We start from the raw sequence: 27648 nt of genomic DNA, 5'->3' as shown, positions 1-27648 counted from the left end.
TTTTTGTGGGGGGTAAATTTAGTTTTTAAATGTCGCCATCCTCTGAGAGCCAATATGTGACAAACACACATAATATGAGTACTTTTTAGTACATTGTGCTGTCCTCGTGCCCTGAAGGGGATGTGGCTAGAACAAAGTTTAAAGCTTTGGGGGGACGGACAGGTCTCCCACCCCATCTCTGATTCCTCTTCTGCTGCTTAGTACAGCTGTAGGATAAATGCAAAGGGAAGGAGAGGAGTGACATCATGGGATCATTTCTGATTGAATAACAGGAAGTGATGAAACTAGGGTTGCCAATTCCCAGGTGGGGGCAGGGGATCCCCCGGTTTGGAGGCCCTCCCTCCCGCTTCAGGGTCATCAGAAACCAGGGGTGGGGAGGGAAATGTCTGCTGGGCACGCCATTCTTCCCTATGCAGACCGATTTCCATAGGGTATAATGGAGAATTGATCCGTATGTTTTGAGAAAGAGGCACCAAATTTGCAACATAGCATCCATCACCTCTCCCCAAAATACCCGCCAAGTTTCAAAAAGATTGGACCAGGGGTTCCAATTCTATGAGTCCCAAAAGAAGGTGCCCCTATCCTTCATTATTTCCAATGGAGGGAAGGCATTTGGAAGGTGTGCGGGCCTTTTAAATGTGGTGGCCAGAGGGCAGGGATTGGGGAGTGGAAAGAACTCAGCAGGGTACAGTGCTATATATGGCCTCCTGCAGTGTAGCCTTTTTCTCCAAGGGAATTGATCTCTGTGGTTTGGAGAGCAGTTGTAATTCTGGGTGATGTCTAGGCCCCTTCTGGAGGTTGGCAAACCTGGATTTACACATAAAGTAAGTAAGCTGAATTTTAGATCCTCAGATTATGAGGGTCCTCGAAACACCAAAACATTATTGAAATTTCGAATTACTGTTTCTTTTTGGATGTGCAAGGCTTCTCAGCATAGTTTAAGGCCTCAGCATGTCTTAATCCAGCCCAGTCCAGAAGGCTGGGAAAAAGGACCTGTATTCCTTGAATTTGTCTAATCTCCTTTTAAAGCCTCTCAGTCATCATTACATCCTATGGCAGTGACTTCTGTACATTGCGTGCATTGTGTGAAGACAGGGTTGCCAAGTAACTGGCAGGGCGTAGAAGAATAAACTGAGGCCTAGGTCACCAACAAACTGAAGCCTGGGTATCTGTCATCATCAGCAATGCAGTGATGTCACATCCAGTGTTCAACGGAAGTGATGACACCATGTCGACAGCGACATGGGGACGCTCTGGTGTTTGGGCAAAAACTCTACGGTAGAAGCTGGTTTTACCATGAGCTGGAGGAACTGTCTGTTTACTTCTGCTCTCTGCATCCTGTTATTTAACAAGTTATGACTCTCCCCAGAGGACCCATTCTCTTGTCTCATGACTGTTAAATTTGCTCAGGAGCCTTTTATGTGGAACTCTGTCAAAAAGCTTTTTTTTTTTTTTTAAAGAAAAGTCTTGACTATATAACTTCTACTGCCTCACCCTTCCTTACGTTTTAACACTCTCTTGATGCAGCAATGGATCTGCATGTTGACAAGAAGTTCACGGGGGTTTTTAAGCCCATCTCCAGCCAAACTATTTGTGAAAGAGAGGGCAGCTTCTTGTATGATTTTCCATAAAATTCCACAAAAATGCCACACCCTAACGAGAAGAAGAAGAAAAAGAAAAAGAGGAGGAGGATGATGATTTATACCTCGTCCTTCTCTCAGAGCAGCTTAGAATCGCCTTCCCTTCCTCTCCCCACAACGGACACCCTGTGAGTAGATGGGGCTGAGAGAGCTCTAAGAGAGCTGTGAAAGGTCCAAGGTCACCCAGCTGGCTTCATGTGAAGGAGTTGGGAATCAAACCTGGTTCTCTAGATTAGAGTCCGCCACTCTTAACCACAACACTGATACTGGTTCTCGTTTGGATCCCACCTCTTGTTGCCAAATAAACCATCACGGGATCCACCAAAATGTGGGGAGGAGCTCCATAAGGTAAAGTGTGCTATTGAGTCGCAACTGACTTGTGGCGACCAGTGATCCCTCTAAGCTGAGTTAGTGTGAGCTAGCTCACAGTTTTTTAGCCTCTGGCTCACACATTTTTGTCTTAGCTCAGGAAGGATGGCTTCAGAGCAAACTAGCTTATGCAGTAGTCAAATTGCTCGCTCACAGCTTTAATGCCGGTAGCTCACAAAGTAGAATTTTTGCTCACAAGACTGCACAGCTTAGAGGGAGCATTGGTGGTGACCCCATGACATTTCACCTCATGGGGATTTCGAGGCATTAGCTTTGCAAACAAAGATTTTTTCACCTCCAGGAAGTGGACTACAAATTAAAATATCTCATTTTAGTAATTGCAACTCTTTTGTTGTGTACGCCATTTTGTGTGGCTGTGGAAAAATCTATGTGGGAAACACAACCCGTCCTATCCGAACTCGGGCGGCTGAACACCGGTCATGAATTAAAATGAAAAATCTTGAAGCCCCTCTTCAGTCAGTCAGTTTATTAATACAGTCATTGTCGAGAACATGTAAGTCATTTAGAACAACCCTAAAAGTTTCAGGTAGCGGCTCAGGTTGACTCAGCCTTCCATCCTTCCGAGGTCGGTAAAATGAGTACCCAGCTTGCTAGGGGGAAAGTGTAGATGACTGGGGAAGGCAAGGGCAAACCACCCCGTAAAAAGTCTGCCGTGAAAACGTTGTGAAGGCAATATCACCCGTCGGAAACGACTGGTGCTTGCACAGGGGACTGCCTTTACCTTTTTAAAAGTACCTTATACAAGCCCCTCTTACAATTCATTCTTTAGAAGCCAATCATCACGTAGATGAGATGCAGTTTATTGTACTATATAAATACACAGGACGTCATAATGATTATGCCAAACAATGCTTGTTACATGAGGAAACGTTCTGGATTTTTCGTTTACAAATGCTAGCGCCAAAGGGGCTAAATAATTGTATTGACTTCTCTTGTTTTTTGTAAATGGTTTTTGTAAATGTTTTTTGCAAATGATTATTAATATTGAGACAGTGTGGTGATTTCCTAGTCCCTTTTAGATTTCTTAGCAGGTGTTTGTAATTTGGGTACTGGTATGGAGTGCTAGATCCGCTGCGGTAATACGCCCTTGGAAGGAACTGCTTGTGCTTGTATGAGTTTCTGAATACTCTTTTGGTGGTGAGTTGGCTGTAAAACATGGCTGCTAAGTTGAATTTTTGTTCTGTGACCATCATGCATGTTGTAACATGGATTAATCTTGTGCAGTGAAAATTTTGGAAGGACTTCAGACTCCCCTCTGACAAAGAGATTTGAAACAGCGTGGCCAACATCAGCCGGCTGCGGGCTCCGTCGGAGGTGGACCTTGTGGAGTCTTCTGGAAATGGACTTTCAAATTAAGCTATGACCACTGTTCCCTCTAAGCTAAGTTAGTGTGAGCTAGCTCACAGATTTTTCGCTTCCAGCTCACACATTTTTGTCTTAGCTCGGGAAAATTGACCCCAGAGCACAATAATTTATGCAGAAGCTCACAACTTTTCCATCAGTAGCTCTTAACTTTCATGCCAGTAGCTCACAAAGTAGGATTTTTGCTCACAAGACTGCAGCTTAGAGAGAACATTGGCTATGACACTTTAATATACAAGCACTTTCCTGCGCTAAGCACTTTATTGATGGAACTGATTTTCGTATGAAAGTTTACGGGTGCTTAGACGTTGTAGAGATTTTGATAAGAATAACCTACCCCGTGAAACAGATGTATACATGAAATGTGTTAATGTCACTGTATTTAAAATTCTGACAAATTTGTTACAATTGGCATTTAGTGCTTTCGTTATTAGGTCACGGTATTTTGGTTTGTTTGTTTGCTCTCTCTCCGTGATTCTCCCTCTTTATATTGCCTTCCTCTGTATAGCAACTCAGGTCTTACTTGGGGGTCTCCCATCCAAGTACTAACCAGGGCTGCCCCCATTTATCTTCCAAGCTCTGACAAGCTCAGACTAGTTTGGGGTATCAGAGCTTCAGGGGAGGAGAAGGAGCGCCATTCACACAGCAAAAATCTGAGGCTCCCTCTGATGGCCATATGCCTAGGCAGGGCTTTTTTTCGTAGCAGGAGCTCCTTTGCATATTAGGCCACACACCCCTGATGTAACCAATCCTCCTGGAGCTCAAAAGCAGTCCCTGTATTAAAAGCCCTGTAAGCTCTTGGAGGATTGGCTACATCAGGGGGTGTGGCCTAATATGCAAAGGAGCTCCTGCTACAAAAAAAACCGCCCTGTGCCTAGGAAAGTTGGGCCAGGAACGGTTGTCTCGCCCTGACGTGCCATTCGTAATGGTACTAGCTTGTTTTTCATGTCCGAGCTGACAAAAACGTGCGATGTCACATGAACCCGAGGGATGTGATGCACCCCACAGCTGCCCTGCGATTGAAAGACAACTTGCAGCTGAACAACAAACGCATGTATACGCAGAATGTCACACTGTGTTACACATGAGATTAACTGAATCTGCCAGATATGTTTAATGGGATGGATTCTTGACCTTTTCCAGGCCTGCAAATATAGCCAGGCCGATATTCAGCATGGCTTTAAGTTACATGTTCTGCGGTGTGAATCATTAGGCCCTCCTTTGAGGAAGGGAATGGATACGTCAATAGATATCTTCATAATGGAGATAACAGCTACAGCATGGGGTTGAAGAAGCCCAGGGTTTTCCCACTGTAGGGTAAGGAAAGGAAGAGTGGTTCACAGTGGTCATTTGCAGGGCTTTTTTTGTAGCAGGAACTCCTTTGCATATTAGGCCCACCCCCTGATGTAGCCAATTCTCCAAGAGCTTACAGTCGGCCCTGTACTAAGAGCCCTGTAAGTTCTTGGAGGATTGCCTACATCAGGCGTGTGTGGCTTAATATGCAAAGGAGCTCCTGCTAGAATTCCACCCCTGCTTGTCTGTAAGCAATGTGAGCACCCTTTATAAAACACTTCATCATCTTGTGCGGCACCTCTTTTTTTGGTAATGCTGAAAAACTGCTTCCCTTTCCTGGCACTCCTTGGAAAGATGCTCACTTAATAAACAACTGTGCCCTCACTTGCCATTGCCTTCACTTGCTCTCAGTATGCCAGATATGATGGTCATTGGCAGTGTCATTCTGTGGTGATCTCTGATTGGCCAAACTAACTCATGTGGCTAAGGAGGAAGAAGAGGAAGTCAAGAGAAAGGGGGGGGGGAGTCAAGAGAAGGGAAAGCAGCAGAGAAGGGGAAGAATAGCCCCAAGCAGAATATTCGCTATCTTTGTTTGTTCAAGGGGGGAATTATTGACCCATTGAAAACGGTAGTTTTTTGCCTCAAATTCAAACTGGAGAGTGGGGCTGTAGTTTGCATTATTCCCATATGTCTCTCCCCACCCCCGTGATCTTTTCACATTTTCTGTTTACCAAAAGGAAGCACCTACGACTCCTTCCCTATGATATTTATGAAGTTCAACGAGAAAACATTCAACCTCGAAGATCAGCGCATCGGAACGGACTTTTCGCCAGCTTAGTTCGTTTTTGCCTTAGAAAACGAATTCAATGGCTCCTTCAGCGCACAGAGCGCTCGCTCGCTCATGCACACACACAAACGAAAAACAATTGCAGAATTCATGAGCGGAGTCAATGATACACTGATGCAAACATAATAAAGCCGAACAGAGGAACCGGAGACAGAACAAGAGGGCTTCAGTTAGCTCGATAGGAAACTGATGTCAGAAGAGTTAGATAAGCGGAAATGAATGAAACCAGTTTTTATGAAATCCAGGATGAAGATAAATCTATTTGTTGAAATGAAGACATCTCAAGTCCCTCCCCCACACCCTGAGTCCACTTTTTTCAATAACCGTCGGTGACAGGAATACACAAAGGTTCTATATAAAGCTGAAATAAAATTGCCCCCCTCCCATCACATACACACACAGACACATACTGAGAGAATCCTTTGAAAGCGAAGTCCTCGAGGATTAACCAGGGACACTTTTCAACCTTCCACTGCAGTAAAGATTCCTATGCTTTCGCTTAGCCCATAAATTGAGTGGCATATGCTACCCGTGATCTATGCACGGAACTCCCGTTGAGATTAATGGGACTTCCCTGTTGTTTGGGAGTTACTCACAAAAAGAAAAGGGCAAATTAAGCCTCTTCATTAAATGGAGAACAGGCTGTTCTAGAGGGAGGGGGGACTTCTTTCCCCTGTAACAGTGTTAAGATTTGGGAAGGGGAAACAGGAGAGGCATTTCAAACGACGTCTGCTTGTGGCAAGGAGATAGGCATGCCTCTTCAATGGAATCCAATCCGTTTGTTTGGGGGGGGGGGGTTTAATGCCCTTAAACTTCTTGAACAGAACACTTTCAGATTATGTTTATGTATATGAAAAACAAAAACTGAAACAACACAGTCACACCTCCTTCCCTGATGGTTACCAGTCGACAGGCGGGATCTAGAGATTTTGTAGCACTACAGCCAATCTCCAGACATTCAGTGCCTGTTTGGTGTAGTGGTGAAGTGTGCGGACTCTTATCTGGGAGAACCGAGTTTGATTCCCCACTCCTCCACTTGCAGCTGCTGGGATGGCCTTGGGTCAGCCAGAGCTCTGGTAGAGGTTGTCCTTGTGCGGACTCTTATCTGGGGGAACCGAGTTTGATTCCCCACTCCTCCACTGGCAGCTGCTGGGATGGCCTTGGTTCAGCCATAGCTCTGGCAGAGTTTGTCCTTGAAAGGGCAGCTTCTGGGAGAGCTCTCTCAGCCCCACCCACCTCACAGGGTGTCTGTTGTGGGGGAGGAAGATAAAGAAGATTGTGAGCCGCTCTGAGACTCTTGAGTGGAGGGCGGGATATAAATCCAGTGTCGTTCTCGTCTTCTTCTTCTGGCTGGTCTGCAAAGCAGACCGTTCTCCTCACAGACATCTACTGACAGCTCAAGTGTCTTGTCTGAAATCTTGCTGAATGTCCTCTTCCTCTTTCCCTTTGGTAGGGCAGCTGCTGTGAGAGCCCTCTCAGCCCCACCCACCTCACTGGGTGACTGTTGTGGGGGAGGAAGGTAAAGAAGATTGTGAGCCACTCTGAGTTTCGGAGCGGAGGACAAGATATAAATCCAATATCTTCTTCTTCAGTTCCCAAGACAATGGCAGCATGGATGGTGGACTCTATGGCACTGTACCCTGTTGAGGTCCCTCTTCTCCCCAAACTCCACCTTTCCCCACGATCCACCACCAAATCTCCCCAAAGTTCCAACTCAGAGCTGGTAACTCTAATGCTTGGACATGGTGGCTTTGAGTCATGGAATCTATGGCACTGTACCCCACTGAGGTCCCTCCCTTCCCCAAACTCTGCCCTTCCCCAGGCTCCACCCCCATATCTCCCAGAATGGCGCCCCAGGCGGCCCTAGGATCTCAGAGACCCAGGTTTGAATCATTACTCTGCCACAGAAACTTGCTGAGTAACCTTCACTTCAGCTAGTCATGAACTTTCAGCCTAACCCACCTCACAGTGTTGTTGTGAGGACAAAATGGAAGAGAGAATGATGTAAGTAGCATTGAGTCTCCGTTGAGGAGAAAAGCAGTGTATGAATGAAGTAGACATATAAAAAGTATTGAAGACATAGGCCTCTGGGGGCAAAACCTTGCTGAAGACCACCTACATTCCATGTAGATGTTTTATTATGTGTAGAACCAAATTTGAGGAAGAGGCAAGGAGAACCTGGCCTCACCATCAAGCTGCACACACTCAAGCACCCATTTGAACAAAGGCCAACATACATTGATCCATCTTCTGGAGGCTCTGAGTGCATGGCAAAGGAGGGATCTATCTATCTATCTATCTATCTATCTATCTATCTATCTATCTATCTATCTATCTATCTATCTATCTATCTATCTATCTATCTATCTATCTATCTATCTATCTATCTATCTATCATCCATCCATCCATCTATCTATCTATCTATCTATCTATCTATCTATCTATCTATCTATCTATCTATCTATCTATCTATCTATCTAATTTATATCCCGCCCTCCCCTGACGGGCTCAGGGTGTTTAACAACAATAAAAGGCAACAGAGAAGTTAAAAAACAAAATATACATTAAAAATCATCTCATGTGATTTACAATTTACAATCCGTAGAAATCCAAGATGGTGTTTCCATGTGGAGGTTGCCAGTGTTTTAAGCTGTAGGGCTGCCAAACCCAGGAAATCCAGTGCACCTGGTCCTGTTGCATGTTGTTGCTTGAAGCAGCAAAGGGGATTTTTTTTTTAAAAAAAATGCAGCTTTGTGTGTTTACTGGCAGTTCTTAGTGGAAGTGACAAAAGGCAGTGGTAGGACCTGCCGGAAACTCTATGGTAACTCGAAGCTCTTATAGGAAGTGACCAAAAGTAGGTCTAGGAATTGCTGGGAACTCTATGGTTTTACCAAAGAGTTTTTTTGGCAATTCCTAAAGTTACTCTTTGTCACTTCCTGTAAGAACTGCTGGTAAGTACATGAGGAGGCATTTTTAAAAGAACGACAGCGCGCTTCCACAACCCTCCCGCCAACTGCCAGGAACTGCCTGGCAACCCAAGTAATATATATCCTGCCCAACTGAGAATGCACAGTGACTGGGGGCACACTTTCATTTCTACATGAACAGGATTCTATTGGTGCTGTTAGCTAAGTAGAATTTTTTTGATAACTTATTTTTGCACTACTTTTTGAAACAGCACAGAGAAAGACATTTCTTGCCTCAGGCTGGATCCCAAATCTATATCAGGTCTAGCCAGCCCAGTCTGAATCTGTCCCCCTCTGTTCACATCCTGGCTCGGAAAACAAAATTGCAAGTAGACTTACTGCAGCCTGCCTTGTAGCTGAAACCAGGCGGGAGGAGGAATCCTTGCTGGGCAGCCGCGGCTAGAGTCCGCTGGTCTGGAGGGAACACTGGAATCATTAATGGCGGCAGCTGACCTTGGACCTGCTGAACAGGAGAAGGACAATCAAACCAGAAATCATGGCTTCTCCTTAATGCTAGGCTTGAAATAATCCATGAGAGCAAAGGTCATACTGCAACTATTTCCTGGTGATTATTCCACCAACATAACCCACTGCATGTACCAATACATATGTGGAGCTCCAGCACGTACAGACAGGCCTCGTTTCATCGCAAGAGGGAGCTCCGTACATACATTATTTCCCACATATGGAGCTCCCTTCTGTGGAAAGGAACGAAGATGCTCTTGAATGTTACTTTCCATGATCACATCCAGGTGGGGTTGCCAGTTCCCAGACGGAGCCTGGCAGAGATCAGCTCGCCTGGAGAGAATGGCTGCTTTGAAGGATGGACTCTATGGCATTGTACCACTCTGAAGCCCTTCCCCTCCCCAAACCCCGCCCTCTCTTGGATCCACCCCCAAAGTCTCCAGGTATTTTCCAACACAGACCTGACAACCCTACTTCCGGGGCAATTTAAAATTACCAAGCCAAATACTGCCACACAAGGCAGCCCAGGAGTCCCTAATCTTTTTGAGCCTGCAAGGCTTTTTGTAGCAGAAACTCTTTAGCATATTAGGCTATACCCTCCCGCCCCCCCCCCCCCCGCTGTAGCCAATCCTCCGAGTGCTTACAGTAGGCCCTGTAAGAAGAGCCCTGTAAGCTCTTGAGAGGACTGGCTACATCAGGAGGGCGTGGGCTAACATGCAAAGGAGTTCCTGCTAGGAAAAAAAAGCCCTGCTGCAAGCACCTTTGGAATTCTGCCAGAGTATTGGGTACAGCCACAAAAATGGATGCCACAAAATAGCTGCCACAGAATGTAGAGCCAGATGTAAATTAGCCACCACAGATTTCTTTCAGTCACACTTTGAAGTTCTTTTTGTTGTGGTGGCAGCGGCTACCAAAGCAACATTTAAAAAAAAAAATCTGCACAGCCAATCAAATCTCCAGTGGCCAATCAGGAACCTTGCTGGGCAAAAGCTCCCCCTGGCCACGCCCACTTGTGAAAACTCAGTGGGCCTCAGCAAAGGTGTCCATAGGTGCCACGGCACTGAAGGGCACCACGCTGGGGACCCCAGGTTAATGTGGTTAAAGGCTCAAAAAGGTTTGGAGACCCTGCATTCACCTCTGCATTCAGTTTTTACCAGTCCTCATTTCAGACAAAAAAAAAAAGCATTTTCTTTCAACATATTTTAAAGGAAATAAATGCTTCTGTTAGTTAAACTATGAGCCTTTACGAAGGATGAGCCCCATGGCACAGAGTGGTAAAGCTGCAGTACTGCAGTCAGAGCCCTCTGCTCATGACCTGAGTTTGATCCCAGCGAAAGCTGGTTCAGGTAGCAAGCTTCAGGTCAACTCAGCCTTCCATCCTTCCGAGGTTGGTAAAATGAGAACCCAGTTTGCTGCGGGGAAAGTGTAGATGACTGGGGAAGGCAATGGCAAACCACCCCGTAAAAAGTCTGCCATGAAAATGTGAAAGCAACGTCACCCCAGAGTCAAAAACGACTGGTGCTTGCACCTTTACCTTTTTTTAGCTTTATGAAGGACTGCAGTTTCCAAGATGTATTCTGCCCCCCAAGAACTAGAAACCTGTTTAGCCAAAAGAGGTTAGCATCTGGGAACCTCAAGCAACTGAATCAAACTCCAAGAGCTTACAGGGTTCTTAGTACAGGGTCTACTGTAAGCTCTTGGAGGACTGGCTACATTAGGGGTGTGTGGCCAAATATACAAAGGAGTCCCTGCTACAAAACAGGATTGTAACCTAGTTTTTCAACACAGCTGACTTATTATTTCACACAAATACTTCCTCCTGTTCTCATTCAGTTAACGAGCACTTTACTCCTTGCTCTCCATTTCTTCTAAGTATGAGCACAAATTCTGTGAGGTGACCTTTTCAATATGAAAAGAGAATCTTCCAAAGACTTGCCAAACCTTAACAGTCATTAGGGTTGCCAAGTCCAATTCAAGAAATATTTGGGGACTTTGGGGGTGAAACCAGGAGACTTTGGGAATGGAGCAAGGAGACATTGAGGGTGGAGCCAGAAGCAAGGTTGTGACAAGCACGAATGACCTCCAAAGGGAGTTCTGGCCACCACACTTAAAGGGACTGCACACCTTTTAAATGTTTTCCTTCCATAGGAAATAATGAAGGATAGGGGCACCTTCTTTTGGGGCTCACAGAATTGGACCCCCTGGTCCTATCTTTTTGAAACTTGGACGGTGTTTTGAGGAGAGGTATTGGATGCTATGCTGAAAATTTGGGGCCTCTACCTCAAAAAACAGCCCCCCCCCTGAGCCCCAGATACCCATGGATCAATTCTCCATTATACCCTATAGGAATCAGTCTCCATAGGGAGTAATAGAGTGCCCAGCAGGTATTTCCCCACCCTCACTTTCTGATGATCCTGAAGTGGGGGGAGGGCCTCCAAACGGGGGAACCTCTGCCCCCACCTGAAGATTGGCAACCCTAACAGCCATTGCACAATTTCATTCTTCTTGACTGGCTTCACTCAACACCTTCTTTGGTGCAACTTAAAAAAAGAAACATAGGTTCTTTACCAGCCAGATGATTTGAGCAATCGGGGATTAGACAGGCAGTGTGATCATGTGACAGTCCAAGCAATCAGTAATCACACAGTCTGGGGTTACCAAACCAGGCACATAATCCCTGATTGGTTGGAACATTCGGACAGTCAAGATTTTGCTACTGTACTGCCAAATCTGGCCCTGCTGGTGGACCTCCAGATTGCACCTAGGTGTTGGCCACTGTGTGACACAGAATGTTCAACTGGATAGGCCACTGGCCTGATCCAACATGGCTTCTCTTATGTTCTTATCAGAGTGAGAGTGATTTTCCCTCTCCACCCTCTGAACAGTAGAACTTTTTTTTTTTTTTGGCCTATTTCACAGCTCCAAAATAGGTGGCTATATTTCTCAGAAAGCCATTTTTCTTTGAGAGCCAGCTTGGCATAGTGGTTAAGAGCACTATATCTGGTAGTCTGAGTTTGATTCCCACTCCTCCACATGAAACCTGCTGGGTGACGTTGGACCAGTCACAGTTCTCTTCGATCTCTCCCAGCTCTACCTGCCCTACACAGTGCCTGTTGTGGGGAGAGAAGGGGAATGTGATTGTAAGCTGCTTCGAGACTCCTTAGAGTACATAAGAACATAAGAGAAGCCATGTTGAATCAGGCCAATGGCCCATCCAGTCCAACATTATGTGTCACACAGTGGCCCAAAACCCCCAAACCCAAGTGCCATCAAGAGGTCCACCAGCGGGGCTAGAAGCCCTCCCACTGTGCCCCTCCCCAAGCACCAGAATATAGAGCATCACTGCCCCAGAGAGTTCCAACGATAAACTGTGGCTAACAGCCACTGATGGACCTCTGCTCCATATGCTTATTCATTCCCCTCTCGAAGCTGGCTATGCTTGTAGCCGCCACCACTTCCTGTGGCACCCTTTGAGTGAAGAATTACTTCCTTTTATCCGTTCTAACCCATCTGCTCAGCAATTTCATTGAATGCCCATGAGTTCTTGAACTGTGAGAAATGGAGAAAAGTACTCCTTTCTCTACCTTCTCTATCCCATGCATAATCTTGTAAACCGCTATCATGTCATCCTGCAGTCGACCTTCTCTAAGCTAAAGAGCCCCAAGCGTTTTAACCATTCTTCATAGGGAAAGTGTTCCAACCCTTTAATCATTCTAGTTGCCCTTTTCTGCACTTTTTCCAATGCTATAATAACTTGTTTGCGGTGCGGTGATCAGAATTGTACACAGTATTCCAAATGAGACCACACCATCGATTTATAAAGGGGCATTATGATACTGGCTGATTTGTTTTCAATTCCCTTCCTAATAATTCCCAGCATGAGAAAGGTAAAAGGTAAAGGTAGTCGCCTGTGCGAGCACCAGTCGTTTCCGACTCTGGGGTGATGTCGCATCACAATGTTTTCACGGCAGACTTTTTATGGTGTGGTTTGTCATTGCCTTCCCCAGTCAGCTACACTTTCCCCCCAGCAAGCTGGGTACTCATTTTACCGACCTCAGAAGGATGGAAGGCTGTGGAAAATAAAAGGACGTTGGACAATCTTTGAAAATGATTAAGTTTTAAAAAGAAGAAGAATATAATTTTTTGTTTTAATAGTTAAGGGTACCTTTAAATATTTGCATTTTATGTAAATAACACCGGCAGGGGTCAAGTAATGGGGGGAGGGATGGGTAGAAAGTAATATATGGGGTAGATAAAAGAAGCTTTTTTTAAAGATGTAAGATATAGATTCATTACCATATGTTACCAATAAAATTGTTTTAAAAGAGAAGGATGGAAGGCTGAGTCAACCTTGAGCCAGCTACCTGAACCCAGCTTCCACCGGGATCGAACTCAGGTCGTGGGCAGAGAGCTCGGACTGCAATACTGCAGCCTTACCACTCTGCACCACGGGGCTACTTGCAGAGTAGAGAAAAATGGGGTATGAAAACCAACTCTTTGTTTCCCCCCTGTTATAAAACCCTCTCCTCACTTATGTACAGAACCACCCTAGAATAATCCCGTTTCTGTCTCCATTTCATATTCTCCCCTCCCCTTTCTTTAATGACAAAGAGTCTCCATTCTCCTTTCAGAACAAAAATGAACAGCCGAGTGGAATTTTTGCATCGTATTCTTCGGCAGAAAGCCACGGAACTTAAAAAAAAAAAGAAAAAGTGGGTTCCAAAGATGAAAGTGACTTTGCCAAGCTAAGAAGCTTCAAAACAAAACTCAAAAAACACTAATAGAGAGACAGATGGTTCCACTGAAGGTTTTGCTGCCAAAAAAAAAAAATTATACAAAAAAAATTGGAGTGATGTTATTGAAACTGACTGGAAAGTTCTCTGATGACTGCAAATGCTCTTGTCCCATTTCAAGTGTTAACTCTGCCCCTAGGGCTAATATAAACTAAAGCAACACACACACACACAGAGACACACACACACAGAGCAGTTGCCAAGCCCACAAGGTAACGCACAAGCCTGCACTTGATTTCGAGTGACTTCTGGATATGCTCGCCAAATGTATTGTACTAGCGTGGCTCCCATTAGGGAAAGAAGCCACTAAAAAAAACAAGCTTTTTTTTTCTTTTTAAAGAAAGTAAGAAAGGGAGGAAAGAGTATTGTCACATTCTTGCATGCAAGTTCCCCACCTCCTACAGGGACATAAAGAAAGCTGTCCCCCCCCCCCAAAAGCCGTTTTGGCTTCGGATGACAAAACTCCGCTAAGTAAAGGAGGTAAGAACCCCTGAAAAAGGTGAGGACGGTTTACATGGAGACCGAAATAACTCAGTCAAAACAATGCCATTTTCATTCCAAGCTGGAACAGTAGGCAGTAGGAAGGCTTTTAATACCTGCACTCCATTTCCTCTTGAAAGTAAGTAAGTGCTAAGGTAATTTTCATTGTTATCAAAATATTACAGGAGGGAGAAATGTGAACCCAATGCACGCCCTAACTGGCTTGGCCTGAAAGGCTGTAGTTACTTATTTTTATTTTAAAAAATGCAATGGGGTTTGTTTTAGCTAGATTTGTTGCTAGGTTACAGATGTGAAAGTGATGCAAAATCTAGGGACCCCCCCCCCCCCCAATTCTTAACTAAGATGAAACCTTTTTTTCACTCCCTTTCTACAAAATAATGTTGATACACAAGGGTTTACTTCTCTCTCCTCCCTGCATGCCAAATATATGCCTCCTAACCCATAACACGCTGAACCTGGACTGATAGTTTTTAGGGTGACTTAGAACCAGCGTTTCCTCTAAGCTGAGTTAGTATGAGCTAGCTCACAGATTTTTAGCCTCCAGCTCACACATTTTTTGTTTTAGCTCAGGAAGGATGACCCCAGAGCACACGCCAGAGCCAGTTTGGTGTAGTGGTGAAGTGTACGGACTCTTATCTGGGAGAACTGGGTTTGATTCCCCACTCCTCCTCTTACAGCTGCTGGAATGGCTTTGGGTCAGCCATAGCTCTCACAGGAGTTCTCCTTGAAAGGGCAACTACTGTCAGAGCCCTCTCAGCCCCACCCGCCTCACAGGGTGTCTGTTGTGGGGGGAGAAGATATAGGCGATTGTAAGCTGCTCTGAGTCTCTGATTCAGAGAGAAGGGCGGGGTATAAATCTGTAGTCTTCAGTTTTCTTTGTCTAATTTATGCAGTAGCTCACAACTTGAATGCCAGTAGCTTACAACCCTATGTACAGGAGGCAGACACTGGGGTAACCCAGTGATACCTGCTTCCAGAAGGGATAGCTTCAGAATACCCGGGTGGTGCAGCTTCCAGAAGCCAGGGCTTCTGGAAGGGCCCATTGTTGTCATTCCGCCCCCCTCCCCCTGCCACTTGCTTGCGAATGCTTTACTGTGCTCCCAGTTACACATCCCTCGCCATGCTGCTAGGGTTGCTAGATCCAATTCAAGAAATATCTGGGGACTTTGGGGGTGGAGCCAGGAGACTTTGGGGACGGAGCCAGGAGATATTGGGGGTAGAGCCAGGAGCAAAATAATGACAAGCATAATTGAACTCCAAAGGGAGTTCTGGCCATCACATTTAAAGGGACCACACGTCTTTTAAATGCCTTCCCTCCACTGGAAATAAGGAAGGATAGGGGCACCTTCAGAAACCAACAGATCTTCTCTTTGGGGCTCACAGAATTGGACCCCCCGATCCAATCTTTTTGAAACTTGGAGGGGTGTTTTGAGGAGAGGTACCAGATTCCATGCTGCAAATTGTATGCCTCTACCCCCCAAAACAGCCTATCAGAGTCCCAGAAACCAACAGATCTTCTCCATTACACCCTATGGGAATTGGTCTCCACAGGGTATAACAGAGTGCTCAGCAGTCATTTCTCTCCCCCCCCCCGCTTTCTGATGACCCTGAAGCAGGGGGAGGGCCTCCAAACTAGGGGATCCCCTGCCCCCAACTGGAGATAGTGCAACCAACAAAGAGCAATGCGGATAATGGAGCAGGGGAAAAGGTTGTAAAACCCTCTGCAAAAACCAGCTTCCGAAAGTATACAAAATATTATTTACTAAATGATATTCAAAATAATACAAAAACCAGAGGCAATTTTTGAATATCATTTAGTAAATAATATTTTGTATATTTTCGGAAGCTGGTTTTCACGGAGGGTTTGACAACCTTTCCCCCTGCTCCACCTGGGGATTGGCAACCCTACATGCTGCGGAGGAAAGGGCTGCAGGCAGTGAGCATAGATACCGGGGGAGGTCCTCAGCAGGCAGGGGAAAGACAAACAGGTGGGAAGTGTAAAGGTGGGTGGGGCAGGAGGAGGGCATCTTTGTTGGGTTGCCACCTCCAAGCGGCAACTGGAGATCTCCTGCTGTTCCAGTTGCTCTCTGGTTGACCGAGGTCAGTTCCCCTGGAGAAAATGGCTGCTTTGGAGGGGTGGAATCTATGGCATTGTATCCTGTTGAGGCCACTCCCCTTCTCAGGCTCCACCCCCCAAATCTCTATGTATCTCCCAACCCAGAGGTGGCAAACCTAATGCTTGGCCATGGCAGCTTTGCATCACAGACTCTATGGCACAGTATTCCACTGAGGTCTCTCCCTTCTGCAAACTGTACCCTGCTGGCTCTGCACCCGGATCTCCCGTGTATTATATCCCGCTTAGGGTAGAGAAAAACGGGGTATAAAAAAATAACAATTCTACTTCGTAAGGTTTGCAGCGCAGTCGAAACATGACCCTGAACCTGTATAAGACTGGTATTTGATATTTTAAAATGTGGCCTTTTGTCCATTTTTTTAAAAAAATGTTGTTTGATTTACAATGCAAGCTGCCGTAAGTTCCGCAAGGTAGAAAGGCAGCTAATCTACGGGCGTTTTTGCACTTACCTTAAGCCGGAGCGACGTCCCTCTTCACCGCGCAGCGTCTGCACGGTTTTCGCACTAATTGCTCCAGAGCACCTGGAAGAGCCGCAAAGTCCTGCGGCTTTTGCGTCGCAAATGTAAACTGGTTTTTGGCGGTTTACATTTGCGACGCAAAAGCCGCGGGACTTTGCGGCTCTTCCAGGTGCTCCGGAGCAATTAGTGCGAAAACCGTGCAGACGCTGCGCGGTGAAGAGGGACGTCGCTCCGGCTTAAGGTAAGTGCAAAAACGCCCTACGTTTTAGTAAATAAACAAATAAGTAGCTGGTAATACGATAAACGGGAATCCTTGTGAAATGTCACTCTTCTGAAGAGAAGTTTTTTAAAGAAGTATCTCTGATATTTGCCATTAATAATTGACATTTCCTTACAGCTTGCAGTGGTCGTTTCCAGATGCACACAAAACACAGCAGCCAATAAGCTCCGGGCTTTTGAGGAATGCCACACCAGCAGCCGACCTGATGAAACGTTCGTCAGTGAAAAGAAAACTGGTTGTGAGATTGTGGGAACTTCCCCCTGCCCTTTGTTTCATTGGATAACTTGTGGGATAATTTCTCAAGCAGCAGAGGTGGGAAGCTGCTCAGAGAAATGTTGTTTCAGTCCCTACGACACCAGCAAGACTTTGGCCTGAATACCAATCGATCAATAAAACATTCGCACCATTGTTCTTTACCTTCATTTTCTCTTACGGTGCTAGTCATGGATCACACCTAATGCTAATTTAAAAAGGTGAAGGTAGTCCCCTGTGCAAGCACCAGTCGTTGCTTTCACAATGTTTTCACGGCAGACTTTTTACAGGGTGGTTTGCCATTGCCTTCCCCACTCATCTACACTTCGCCCCCCCCCGCAAGCTGGGGACTCATTTTACCGACCTCAGAAGGATGGGAGGCTGAGTCAACCTGAGCCGGCTACCTGAAACCACCAGCTTCTGCTGGGATCGAAATCAGGTCATGAGCAGAGAGTTCAGACTGCAGTACTGCAGCTTTACCACTCTGCACCACGGGGCTCTTACCTAATGGCAATTACCAAATAATATATTGTTTTGTATTAACCTGCATAATACGTATAGAATATATTTAGGTAGTTAGGAATTAATATATATGACAATTTTTTTAATAATATAAGTTTTTTTTTTGATTGATTGTATCTCGAGACTCAGCTTGACTTCTCTTCTTAAATAGTGAATGGTTAGCATGTCTAGTTACATTTATGTAACTTGAACAAAATAAGAGTCGATTGCACCTTTAAGACAAACTTTGTTTTATTCCGAACGTAAGGTTTCGTGTGCTCTCTAAGCACACTTCGCAGAGTCATACATAGCTGGTAGGCAGTGGTCCAGAATGCAAAACGGTACAGATTTAAGAACCAATGACAGTAAAGTAAAATTAGCTGGTAGGCAGTGATTTAGAATAGTAAAATTAACTAATTGAGCAAACCTTTGATCTGAGTAGCTTGAGCATGCGAAAGCAACAAAACAGTAGTATGTCAAAATGTGAGAGTGTTTGGCAGTGACTCTACTGCTATGAACCTGGGCCAAAAGGAAGAAATTATTATGTTTTCCCATCCAACTAACCCACCTTTAAACATGCAACATACATAGTTGGATGGGAAAACATAATAATTCCTTCCTTTTGGCCCAGGTTCATGGCAATAGAGTCACTGACAAACACTCTCACATTTTGACATACTACTGTTTCGTTGCTTTCGCATGCTCAAGCTACTCAGATCAAAGGTTTCCTCAATTTGTTAATTTTACTATTCTAAATCACTGCCTACCAGCTAATTTTACTTCACTGTGATTGGTTCTTAAATCTGTACCATTTTGCATTCTGGGCCACTGCCTACCAGCTATGTGTGGCTCTGCTCACTGTGCCGGATTCCCCGTCTGATGAAGTGTGCTTAGAGAGCACACAAAAGCTTACGTTCTGAATAAAACTAAGTTGGTCTTAAAGGTGCAATCGAATCCTATTTTGTTCTACTACTTCAGACCAACAGGGCTGCCTATTTGGATCTATTTACGTAACTTAATATCCTTCCTCAGTATTTATTATATGTATTTATTTGTGCTAGTTTATAACTTGTTTTAATAAAGTTAATTAATTGTATACACATATTAATATTGATATTTACTTGTTTACTTCAAAAAATCAATTAAAAATGTTAATATGTAAATATTCGCACAAAGCGAACGTAACGGCCGAAACTGCTATGATGCTCTTCGACACTGGGAAGAAAGGGGAAATAAAACTTTATTACTTTTCCCAAGTACTTTGATTACTTCCCCCCCCCCCCCGCTTCTATTACAACCCTTAATCGGTAAAAACAAAGCACCCATCAGAATGAGAAAGTTGGGGAGGGACGGTGGCTCAGTGGTAGAGCATCTGCTTGGGAAGCAGAAGGTCCCAGGTTCAATCCCCGGCATCTCCAAAAAAGGGTCCAGGCAAATAGGTGTGAAAAACCTCAGCTTGAGACCCTGGAGAGCCGCTGCCAGTCTGAGAAGACAATACTGACTTTGATGGACCAAGGGTCTCATTCAGTATAAGGCAGCTTCATATGTTCATATGTCTTAATTTCTTCCTGTAGAAACGAGAGAGGGAGGAGGAAGTAACAAGTCAGCTTGTTGTGGTTGGTCAACATGGAATGATTTCCTTCCTGAGGCCCAAAATGTTATAGCGGCGTGAGAAAGGGCCCTAGGAGACCAATGGTATCAGATGTGACCCTCTAACCTCTATGATAAAAAACATGCTACCCATTTCCATGAGTATTTCAGACCATATGTTCACTGGGACTCCCTTCTACCACATCGAGTGTGAACTAATTGCTGCTCATAATTCCATGTGTCCTCATTCAAATCGTACTCTCCCCATTCGTGAGGAGCACCCAATCCACATGGGGGATGTCATCTTCATGGAGGCTATTTGCTTCTCCAGTGCACAATCTGACTGTCATATCCATCAGCGGTAGGCCACGCTGAGGCTCATGAGGTAGAAGGAAGACCCACTGCATGAAGCCATCCCAAACTGTAGCTAGGTAGGGTTGCAAGATCTGGGTGGGGAAATACCTATAGATTTTGGGGGTGGAGACTGGGGAGGGCAGGGTTTGGGAAGGGGAGGGGCTTCAACAAGTATAATGCCACAGAGTCCACCATCCAAAGTGGTCATTTTCTCCAGGTGAATTGATCTCCATCACGTGGAGATCTGTTGCTAAAACAGGGGATCTCCAGCTACCACTTGATTGCAAAAATACACCGAGTAGGACCATCAAACTACACATTTCTCTATAGCTCCACTACTGTGGATGACAAAATGTATAAATTCTTTATAAGCAGCTACGAACAAATCTATGCCTGTGGTCAAAGATAATCATATGGAAACCCAAAAAGATTCCAACTTTGCAGTGTAAAAAGGGTGTCGCATATGTAGAAAGGCAAAATAACACAGCCTGTGACATCAAGTATAAAGAATTACATACACCCAACAAAAGTTACCCTGCCTGATTTACCACTGGAAGGTTGGTAAGCCTCAGCTAAGGCCATGGAATTTTAACATGTGTATTGGATACTGGATTTATATCCCACCCGACACTCTGAATCCCAGAGTCTCAGAGCAGCTCACAAATTCCTTCTTCCCTCACAACAAACACCCTGTGAGGTAGGTGGGACTGAGAGAGCTCTCCCAGAAGCTGCCCTTTCAAGGATAGCTCTTCAAAAGCTATGGCTGACTCAAGGCCATTCCAACAGCCTGATTCGGTCCCCGGACTACATGTTTGACACCCTTGGTTTAAAGAAATGATAAACAGCCAAATTCACAATCCATGAGAAATTCTCTTCCACAACCACGATTGCAATGGACAAGGCAAGCAGGGAGGACGCTGTCTCATACAGAGAGGATCTAGGTAGCTCAGCAATATCTATTTGGAGTGGCAGCTGCTGTCTAAGACTTCTGACAGAGAAGGGTCTCTCCCAGCACCTATAACCAGAGGTGACTTTAACTGGAGATGCCAGGGCTTGATCCTGGGACCTTCTGCATTCAAAGCAGACATTCTTCCTACTGAGACAAGCAACGGAAGAAACAACTCCTGTGATATGCTGGCTAACAATGTTTAATAAAGCCATTTAAAAACCTTCATATTATCTTTTTATACATCATTACTGTAGGAAAGGAAAGGTCCCCTGTGCAGGCACCAGTCGTTTCCGACTCTGGGGTGACGTTGCTTTCACAACGTTTTCACGGCAGACTTTTTACGGGGTGGTTTGCCATTGCCTTCCCCAGTCATCTACACTTTCCCCCAGCAAGCTGGGTACTCATTTTACCGTCCTCGGAAGGATGGAAGGCTGAGTCAACTTCGAGCCGGCTACCTGAAAACCCAGCTTCTGCCGGGATCGAACTCAGGTTGTGAGTAGAGCTTAGGACTGCAGTACTGCAGCTTTAACACTCTGCGCCATGAGGCTCTATCATATTGTAACAGAGGTCCAATTCTCACATTCCCCATATTACAAAAAAACAAGTCCTATGTGCATCTGGATGTAGGCTCATTTTGTCAATGAACTTCCTCAGGAGTAATCCTTCCTATGTTTCTCCCAGTGTTACCAGCCTCTAGTACCAACTTCAGGTGTTCTTCTGCTACATCTTCTACCTCAAGTTCTCTCATTCACTAAATCAGGGGTGGCCAACGGTAGCTCTCCAGATGTTTTTTTGGCTACAACTCCCATCAGCCCCAGCCATTGGCCATGCTGGCTGGGGCTGATGGGAGTTGTAGGCAAAAAAACATCTGGAGAGCCACCGTTGGCCACCCCTGCAGTAAATGACACTTAAGTGCATATATTTGTATTAGGAGCTTGAACCAGTCCAAACTTATTCTTTTAACCAGATGCACAAGCCTTCTGGATCAGGGATCCCTAACCCCTGGGCCACGGACCGGTCCCGATCCATGGCCTGTTAGCAACCGGGCCATGGAGTGAGACAGAGACCTCCACCTCCTCATTTAAAGACCCCCACAGGGGGCAGGGATGGGGCGTGGGGGCAGCCTGGGGCAGGAAAACCCTCAGCACCCCCACCGGGGAAAAATTGTCTTCCACAAAACTGGTCCCTGGTGCCAAGAAGATTGGGGGCCACTGTTCTGGAGTCTGCTGGCCTATAGCTCTCTACAATATTTTACTAAAAGCAAGCTGTTCTTTAGATGACCAATTGCTCTTATATTCTTCATAATTATATATATTTATTTTTAATTTTAATTTCCAGCAGGCCATTCTTTTGACAGCTCAAAGACACTTGATTTTTAAGCAGGCCAGTCCTATGCCCTTTCCTGAATGCAAAAACTTCTTAGAGTTTACTGATCTTTGTTATCTAGAGAGCAACTGTAATAGCAGGAGGTCTCCAGGTGATAGCTAGATATTCCCTGGGATTTCAGGTAACAGAGATCAGTTCACCTGGAGAAAATGGCCACTTTGGGAGGTGGACGCTATGGCTTTATGCCCTATTGAAGGCCCTCCCCTCCCCAAACCCTGTCTGCCCCAAAATCTCTGATTTCTCCACCTAGAGCTGGCAACCCTACTCTCAAGGTCTAAGTTTCCCCTCTAACCACTCCAAGACACTATGGTGGCTATTGGAATCTACAGCTGACCCTGAACCGAGGTGCCATCTTGAGGAGAAACCTAGCGCGGGGCCATTCGTTTCTGTGGGACGCCGCGACTCAAGATCACATCTTCAGACTGAAATCTTCCTCACAAAAAATACCAGAAAAGGAAATCAGTTTTCATGGCTTTCTCTCCCCACACCCACTCACTGTCCCCCTCCCTCAACCCACTGGGGGGGCTGATTTCATCGAAGTCGACGGCTCGCGCAGTGGAGGATTGTTTAGTGATTAGCGCAAATTATTAGTTCATGTTTATAGCCCCGTACTTTTCATTTAGCTATAAGTTTATCTAACATTTTTAACAACAGGAACATGCATGGCAATCCTCAACACTGTTGAATGCGGCAAAGTTCGTTGACTTCAATGGACTTAGCAAGGTACAATTCCACTTAGCATAGCCCTGGGATTCTTCCTTCATTCTTAACCAATAACGTTATGAGATGCTTTGGGGGAAGATCCTAATAATGCTGTTCTGCTGGGCTTTTAATTTTTTTTTTTAAATATGCTTTTTTCCCCCCTTTTCTTTCCGCATCTTTTTTTTTTTTGACAAGTAGTTATCTCGTTAAGATAGCAGTGTTTGCTTTAATTAACGTGTAGGCGGGTGGGCAAGAATGAGAGGTTATCAAGTTGTATGCAGTGGGCAGCAATTCAAAGCTAACACCGTTTCCGCATGATGTATTGGCACGAACACAAAGAAAAGTCGACGGCAAATCACTCACTTTAAACGATATCCATCCATCTAAGGGGGGAGGGGGAGGAAGATAAGTTTATTTGGAAGGCAGAGGAGAATTTAATCTTATATGAAACACTCAAAACTTTGTTTGGACTGAGATTCAAAGAACCACACAACAAGGCCCGCAGATCTAAGAGAGCTTCTGAAGTTGCGTTCCTCAAAAAATGTGGTGGGTGTCTCAGTGTCAGAGGGAATATATCTGTTAAAAGTGACAACATGTTTCAAAAGGACTTGATGGTTACAGCCACAGAGAGTCAAAAATGCTGATCACAGTAGCCCAGCCTTGATTTTTAGTATCTAGTTATCCAGGCCTCAGATTCAGCAGGAGCTCACAGAAGCACAGCTCCTGAACCTTTCTGAGGGTTCCCTCTTTTCCTCCCTACTTACCTTGTCCATTGATTAGAAGAAGAAGAGAAGAAGAAGAAGATATTGGATTTATATCCCGCCCTCCACTCCGAAGAGTCTCAGAGCGGCTCACAATCTCCTTTACCTTCCTCCCCCACAACAAACACCCTGTGAGGTGGGTGGGGCTGGAGAGGGCTATCACAGCAGCTGCCCTTTCAAGGACAACCTCTGTGATAACTATGGCTGACCCAAGGCTATTCCAGCAGGTGCAAGTGGAGGAGTGGGGAATCAAACCCGGTTCTCTCAGATAAGAGTCCGCACACTTAACCACTACACCAAACTGGCTCTCCGCCAGTTAGTAGGTGCAGCTGCATAACAATCCCTAGATTAGGAGAGTGGGCAGCCAGCCAGTCATCAGGGGCTTTGCCATGCCCCCAGCAGTCCTCATTAACCCCTGGAGAAGCCTATGCCACCCTTTCTCCATTTGGGGCAGCCGGTGGCTTGCTGGCCTTTTGACGGGGGGGGGGGGCTTTTGACGGGGGGGGGCAGCCCAGGAGAGCAAGACCTGCTTGGGCTGGCTGGATCTCTATCCAGCCCAAGCAGGCCTCGCTCACCCAGGGCTCTCCTTTCTTGCATCGGTTTGCTTTTGGCTGGGGGGGGGGGAGTGGCGGCATATGCTAATTAGTTATGCTAATAAGCTCTGCCACCTATTTTTCTACAAAATGACCCCTATAGTTATCTATTTGAAAGCCAAGAGGAAGGAGGTTGATTCATTTGAAATGTGGTGTCGGGGGAGAGGTTTACAGATCCTGTGGAATGCAAAATAATAATAATAATAATAATAATAATAATAATAATAATAATAATAATAATAATAATAATAATAATAATAATAATAATAATAATAATAATAATAATAAGTGAGTTCTAGATCAAATCAAACCTGAACTCTCCCTAGAAGCTAAAATGACTAAACTGAGGCGATCATACTTTGGTCGTGTTATCAGAAAGCAAGACTTGCTGGAAAAGACGATAATGAGAGCGGCAGGAAAAGAGGAAGACAAAACTTGAGATGGGTTGACTCAATCAAAGAAACCATGATCCACAGCTTGTAAGACCAGAGCAAGGCGGTTAAGGATAGGACATTAATTCATATGGTTGCCTTAAGACTGGGATAGAAATAAAAAAAATGAAATAAAAAACAGAGTTAGGAATGACTTGATGGCACTTAGCACACACACAGTTATCTACTAATTGGAAGAAGGAGGAGGAGAAGGAGAAATAGGAGAAGGAGGTGGAGGAGGAGAAGGAGAAGACTGCAGATTATACCCTGCCCTTCTCTCTAGATCAGAGACTCAGAGCGGCTTACAATCGCCTTCATCTTCTCCCCCCCACAACAGACACCCTGTGAGGTGGGTGCGGCTGAGAGAGCTCTCACAGCAGCTGCCCTTTCAAGGGCAACTCCTACGAGAGCTATGGCTAACCCAAGGTCATTCCAGCAGCTGCAAGTGGAAGAGTGGGGAATCAAACCCGGTTCACCCAGATAAGAGTCTGCACACTTAACCACTACACCAAACTGGCTCTCTTGGGGAGGTACCATTTTAAATCTTAATTTTCTACTACTAATATTATCATATATCATAGTGTGTACCATAGACAGGAGATCCTAAGATTGTCAGGCAGCCAGAGGTTCTAGCTCTTTAGCGTCACACACTAAATTAGACCACACACCCCTGATGTTAGTGTCACCACTAACTGGTGGTGCGTTAGCAAGCTTTCTCTCTCTTTTTGGCTGAGAGAGTTCTGAGAAAACTGTAACTGAACTGAGGTCACCCAGCAGGCTCCATGTGCACGAGTGGGGACTCAAATTTGGTTCTCCAGATTAAAGTCCACCACTGTTAATCACTACACCAATCTGGCTCTCTTTCTACTGTATATACGGCACAAAATAGTTGAAAATGTAAAACCCATACCACATGGAAACTAATGCTGCAGCATCACAACCAAAAGCAACCTGTCCCATCAAAGGCCAAGAACCACCAAAATGAGGGCAAAACTGAAAGCCTCTCTGAAATTGCATTTTGAAATGAATTGTCTTGATGAAAATGACGGAAATGAGGATGCAAGGGAAGCTTCCTGGAGGGCAGAAATCCAAAAATGTAGGCAGAATTGCTGAAAAGGTCCCACCCCAAAGGTCCACCTGTTTTCCTCTGTTGGGTATGTAGAAAAAGAAGACACTGGATTTATAGTCCACCCTCCACTCTGAATCTCAGAGTAGCTCACAATCTCCTTTAACTCCCCCCCCCCCCCGCCACGACAGACACCCTGTGAGGTGGGTGAGGCTGAGAGAGGTCTCCAAGAAGCTGCCCTTTCAAGGACAACTCTTGTAAGGCCATTCCAACAGCTGCAGGTGGAGGAATGGGGAATCAAACCTGGCTCTCCCAGATAAGAGTCTGCACACTTAACCACAACACCAAACTGGCTCTCTGTAGAGTGAAGCTCTAGCTCTACGATCAACAATAGGTTTATGAAGGAGAAACAGTCCTTGAGATAAACCATCTATCTGTTTGCAGCCCAAAAGAAATCAGGCTGGCATTGACTAGAGACAGGACCTTGGGGAGGGACGGTGGCTCAGTGGTAGAGCATCTGCTTGGGAAGCAGAAGGTCCCAGGTTCAATCCCTGGCATCTCCAAAAAAGGGTCCAGGCAAATAGGTGTGAAAAACCTCATCTTGAGACCCTGGAGAGCCGCTGCCAGTCTGAGAAGACAATACTGACTTTGATGGACCAAGTGTCTGATTCAGTATAAGGCAGCTTCATATGTTCATATGTTCTCAGCTCTGGCTCCTATGTTGTGGAATGAGCTATTGGAGGAGACCAGGGCCCTGTTGGACTTGCCTCAGTTCCGCAGGGCCTGTAAGACCGAGCTTTTCCAGATGGTTTTTAGCTGATATCTCAATGCCTCTGGCAAGAGTGACCAAGCTCCCTGGGGGTGCTTTTTTAATAAGAATTTCTTGAGATTGATATGCTACTCAGCCACTATTATTATTGACTGTAGTTGGCGGAATACAACGCCTGTTTTTAAAGTTTATGATTTTAAATGATATGTTATTGTTTTCATCTTGGGCATCCAAACTGCGGGAGTACTTCCTTTTCGATAAAGTGGCAGGTTCTCATGGCTCCGCTTTACAACTTGGCCGTAGGAAGACAATTTTACGTTAAGTGGGAACCTTTCCTGAATTGGAAATTTGGGCCCTCTTGTGCTTCATCTACCTTAACTCATGAAGATTATATCTCATTTTTAATTTTGTTTTAAACTGGTTGACCTACTTCAAATCGTATTAGATTTAGCTGCTTAATGCTGTAACATAATTTGTTAGCGACTTTATAGAATTTGTTTGCTCTCTTGATTCTACGTTGTAGCTTTTAGAAGCATGCTGTGTAACAACTTCTACTGTGATTTGTATAGGCCAGGGGTGGCCAACGGTAGCTCTCCAGACGTTTTTTGCCTACAACTCCCATCAGCCCCAGCCATTGGCCATATTGGCTGGGGCTGAAGGGAGTTGTAGGCAAAAAATATCTGGAGAACTACCGTTGGCCACCCCTGGTATAAGTAGTTCCCTGTGTACAGGGGTGTAGTGATACTCTATTCTATCTCCTATTTTGTTGTAACTCATTTATTTCTCAATAAACTGTATGTTTGAAAAAAAAATATTGTTTTTATTGTATTTATTGTTTGCGATTTTAATACCTGGCAACCCTGCTTTCACTCTGCATTTTTCTCTTGTTTGCCTTACTTCCAAGCAGTCAGGCAGCATCCATTTTGTACTCCCTTCCCTCATTTGATCCCTCCAACAACCTTGGGAGATGGGTTCAGCTGAGAGATAAGCAACTGGACAAAGGACGCCCGACGAATGTCACAGCTTGACCAGGGATTGGAAGCCAGGTCTGCCTCAGCCTACTCAGAAACTCTAAACACTGCTCTCTAGCCTGGCAGAGACAACAGCTATGATGTACTTCTTCACCCAAAGGGTGATTAACACATGGGATTCACTGCCACAGGA

At 45.2% G+C, this 27648-nt stretch overlaps 1 protein-coding gene across 4 annotated transcripts in view; it reads right to left on the bottom strand.

Moving 5' to 3' along the window:
- SOX5 (SRY-box transcription factor 5) overlaps positions 1-27648 on the bottom strand; it is an 871788-nt gene that overhangs the window by 215816 nt on the left and 628324 nt on the right. For 3 of the 4 annotated variants that reach the window (XM_060245898.1, XM_060245895.1, XM_060245899.1), the window contains one exon: positions 8839-8962. In XM_060245898.1, the coding sequence (XP_060101881.1) occupies positions 8839-8962 (124 nt within the window). The remainder of the gene's footprint in view (positions 1-8838; positions 8963-27648) is intronic. The other variant, XM_060245896.1, reaches the window with a different exon arrangement.

Source organism: Heteronotia binoei, chromosome 8 (assembly GCF_032191835.1).
Source record: "Heteronotia binoei isolate CCM8104 ecotype False Entrance Well chromosome 8, APGP_CSIRO_Hbin_v1, whole genome shotgun sequence".
Classification (NCBI taxonomy): domain Eukaryota; kingdom Metazoa; phylum Chordata; class Lepidosauria; order Squamata; family Gekkonidae; genus Heteronotia; species Heteronotia binoei.
This window is presented reverse-complemented; position numbering and strand designations above follow the sequence as displayed.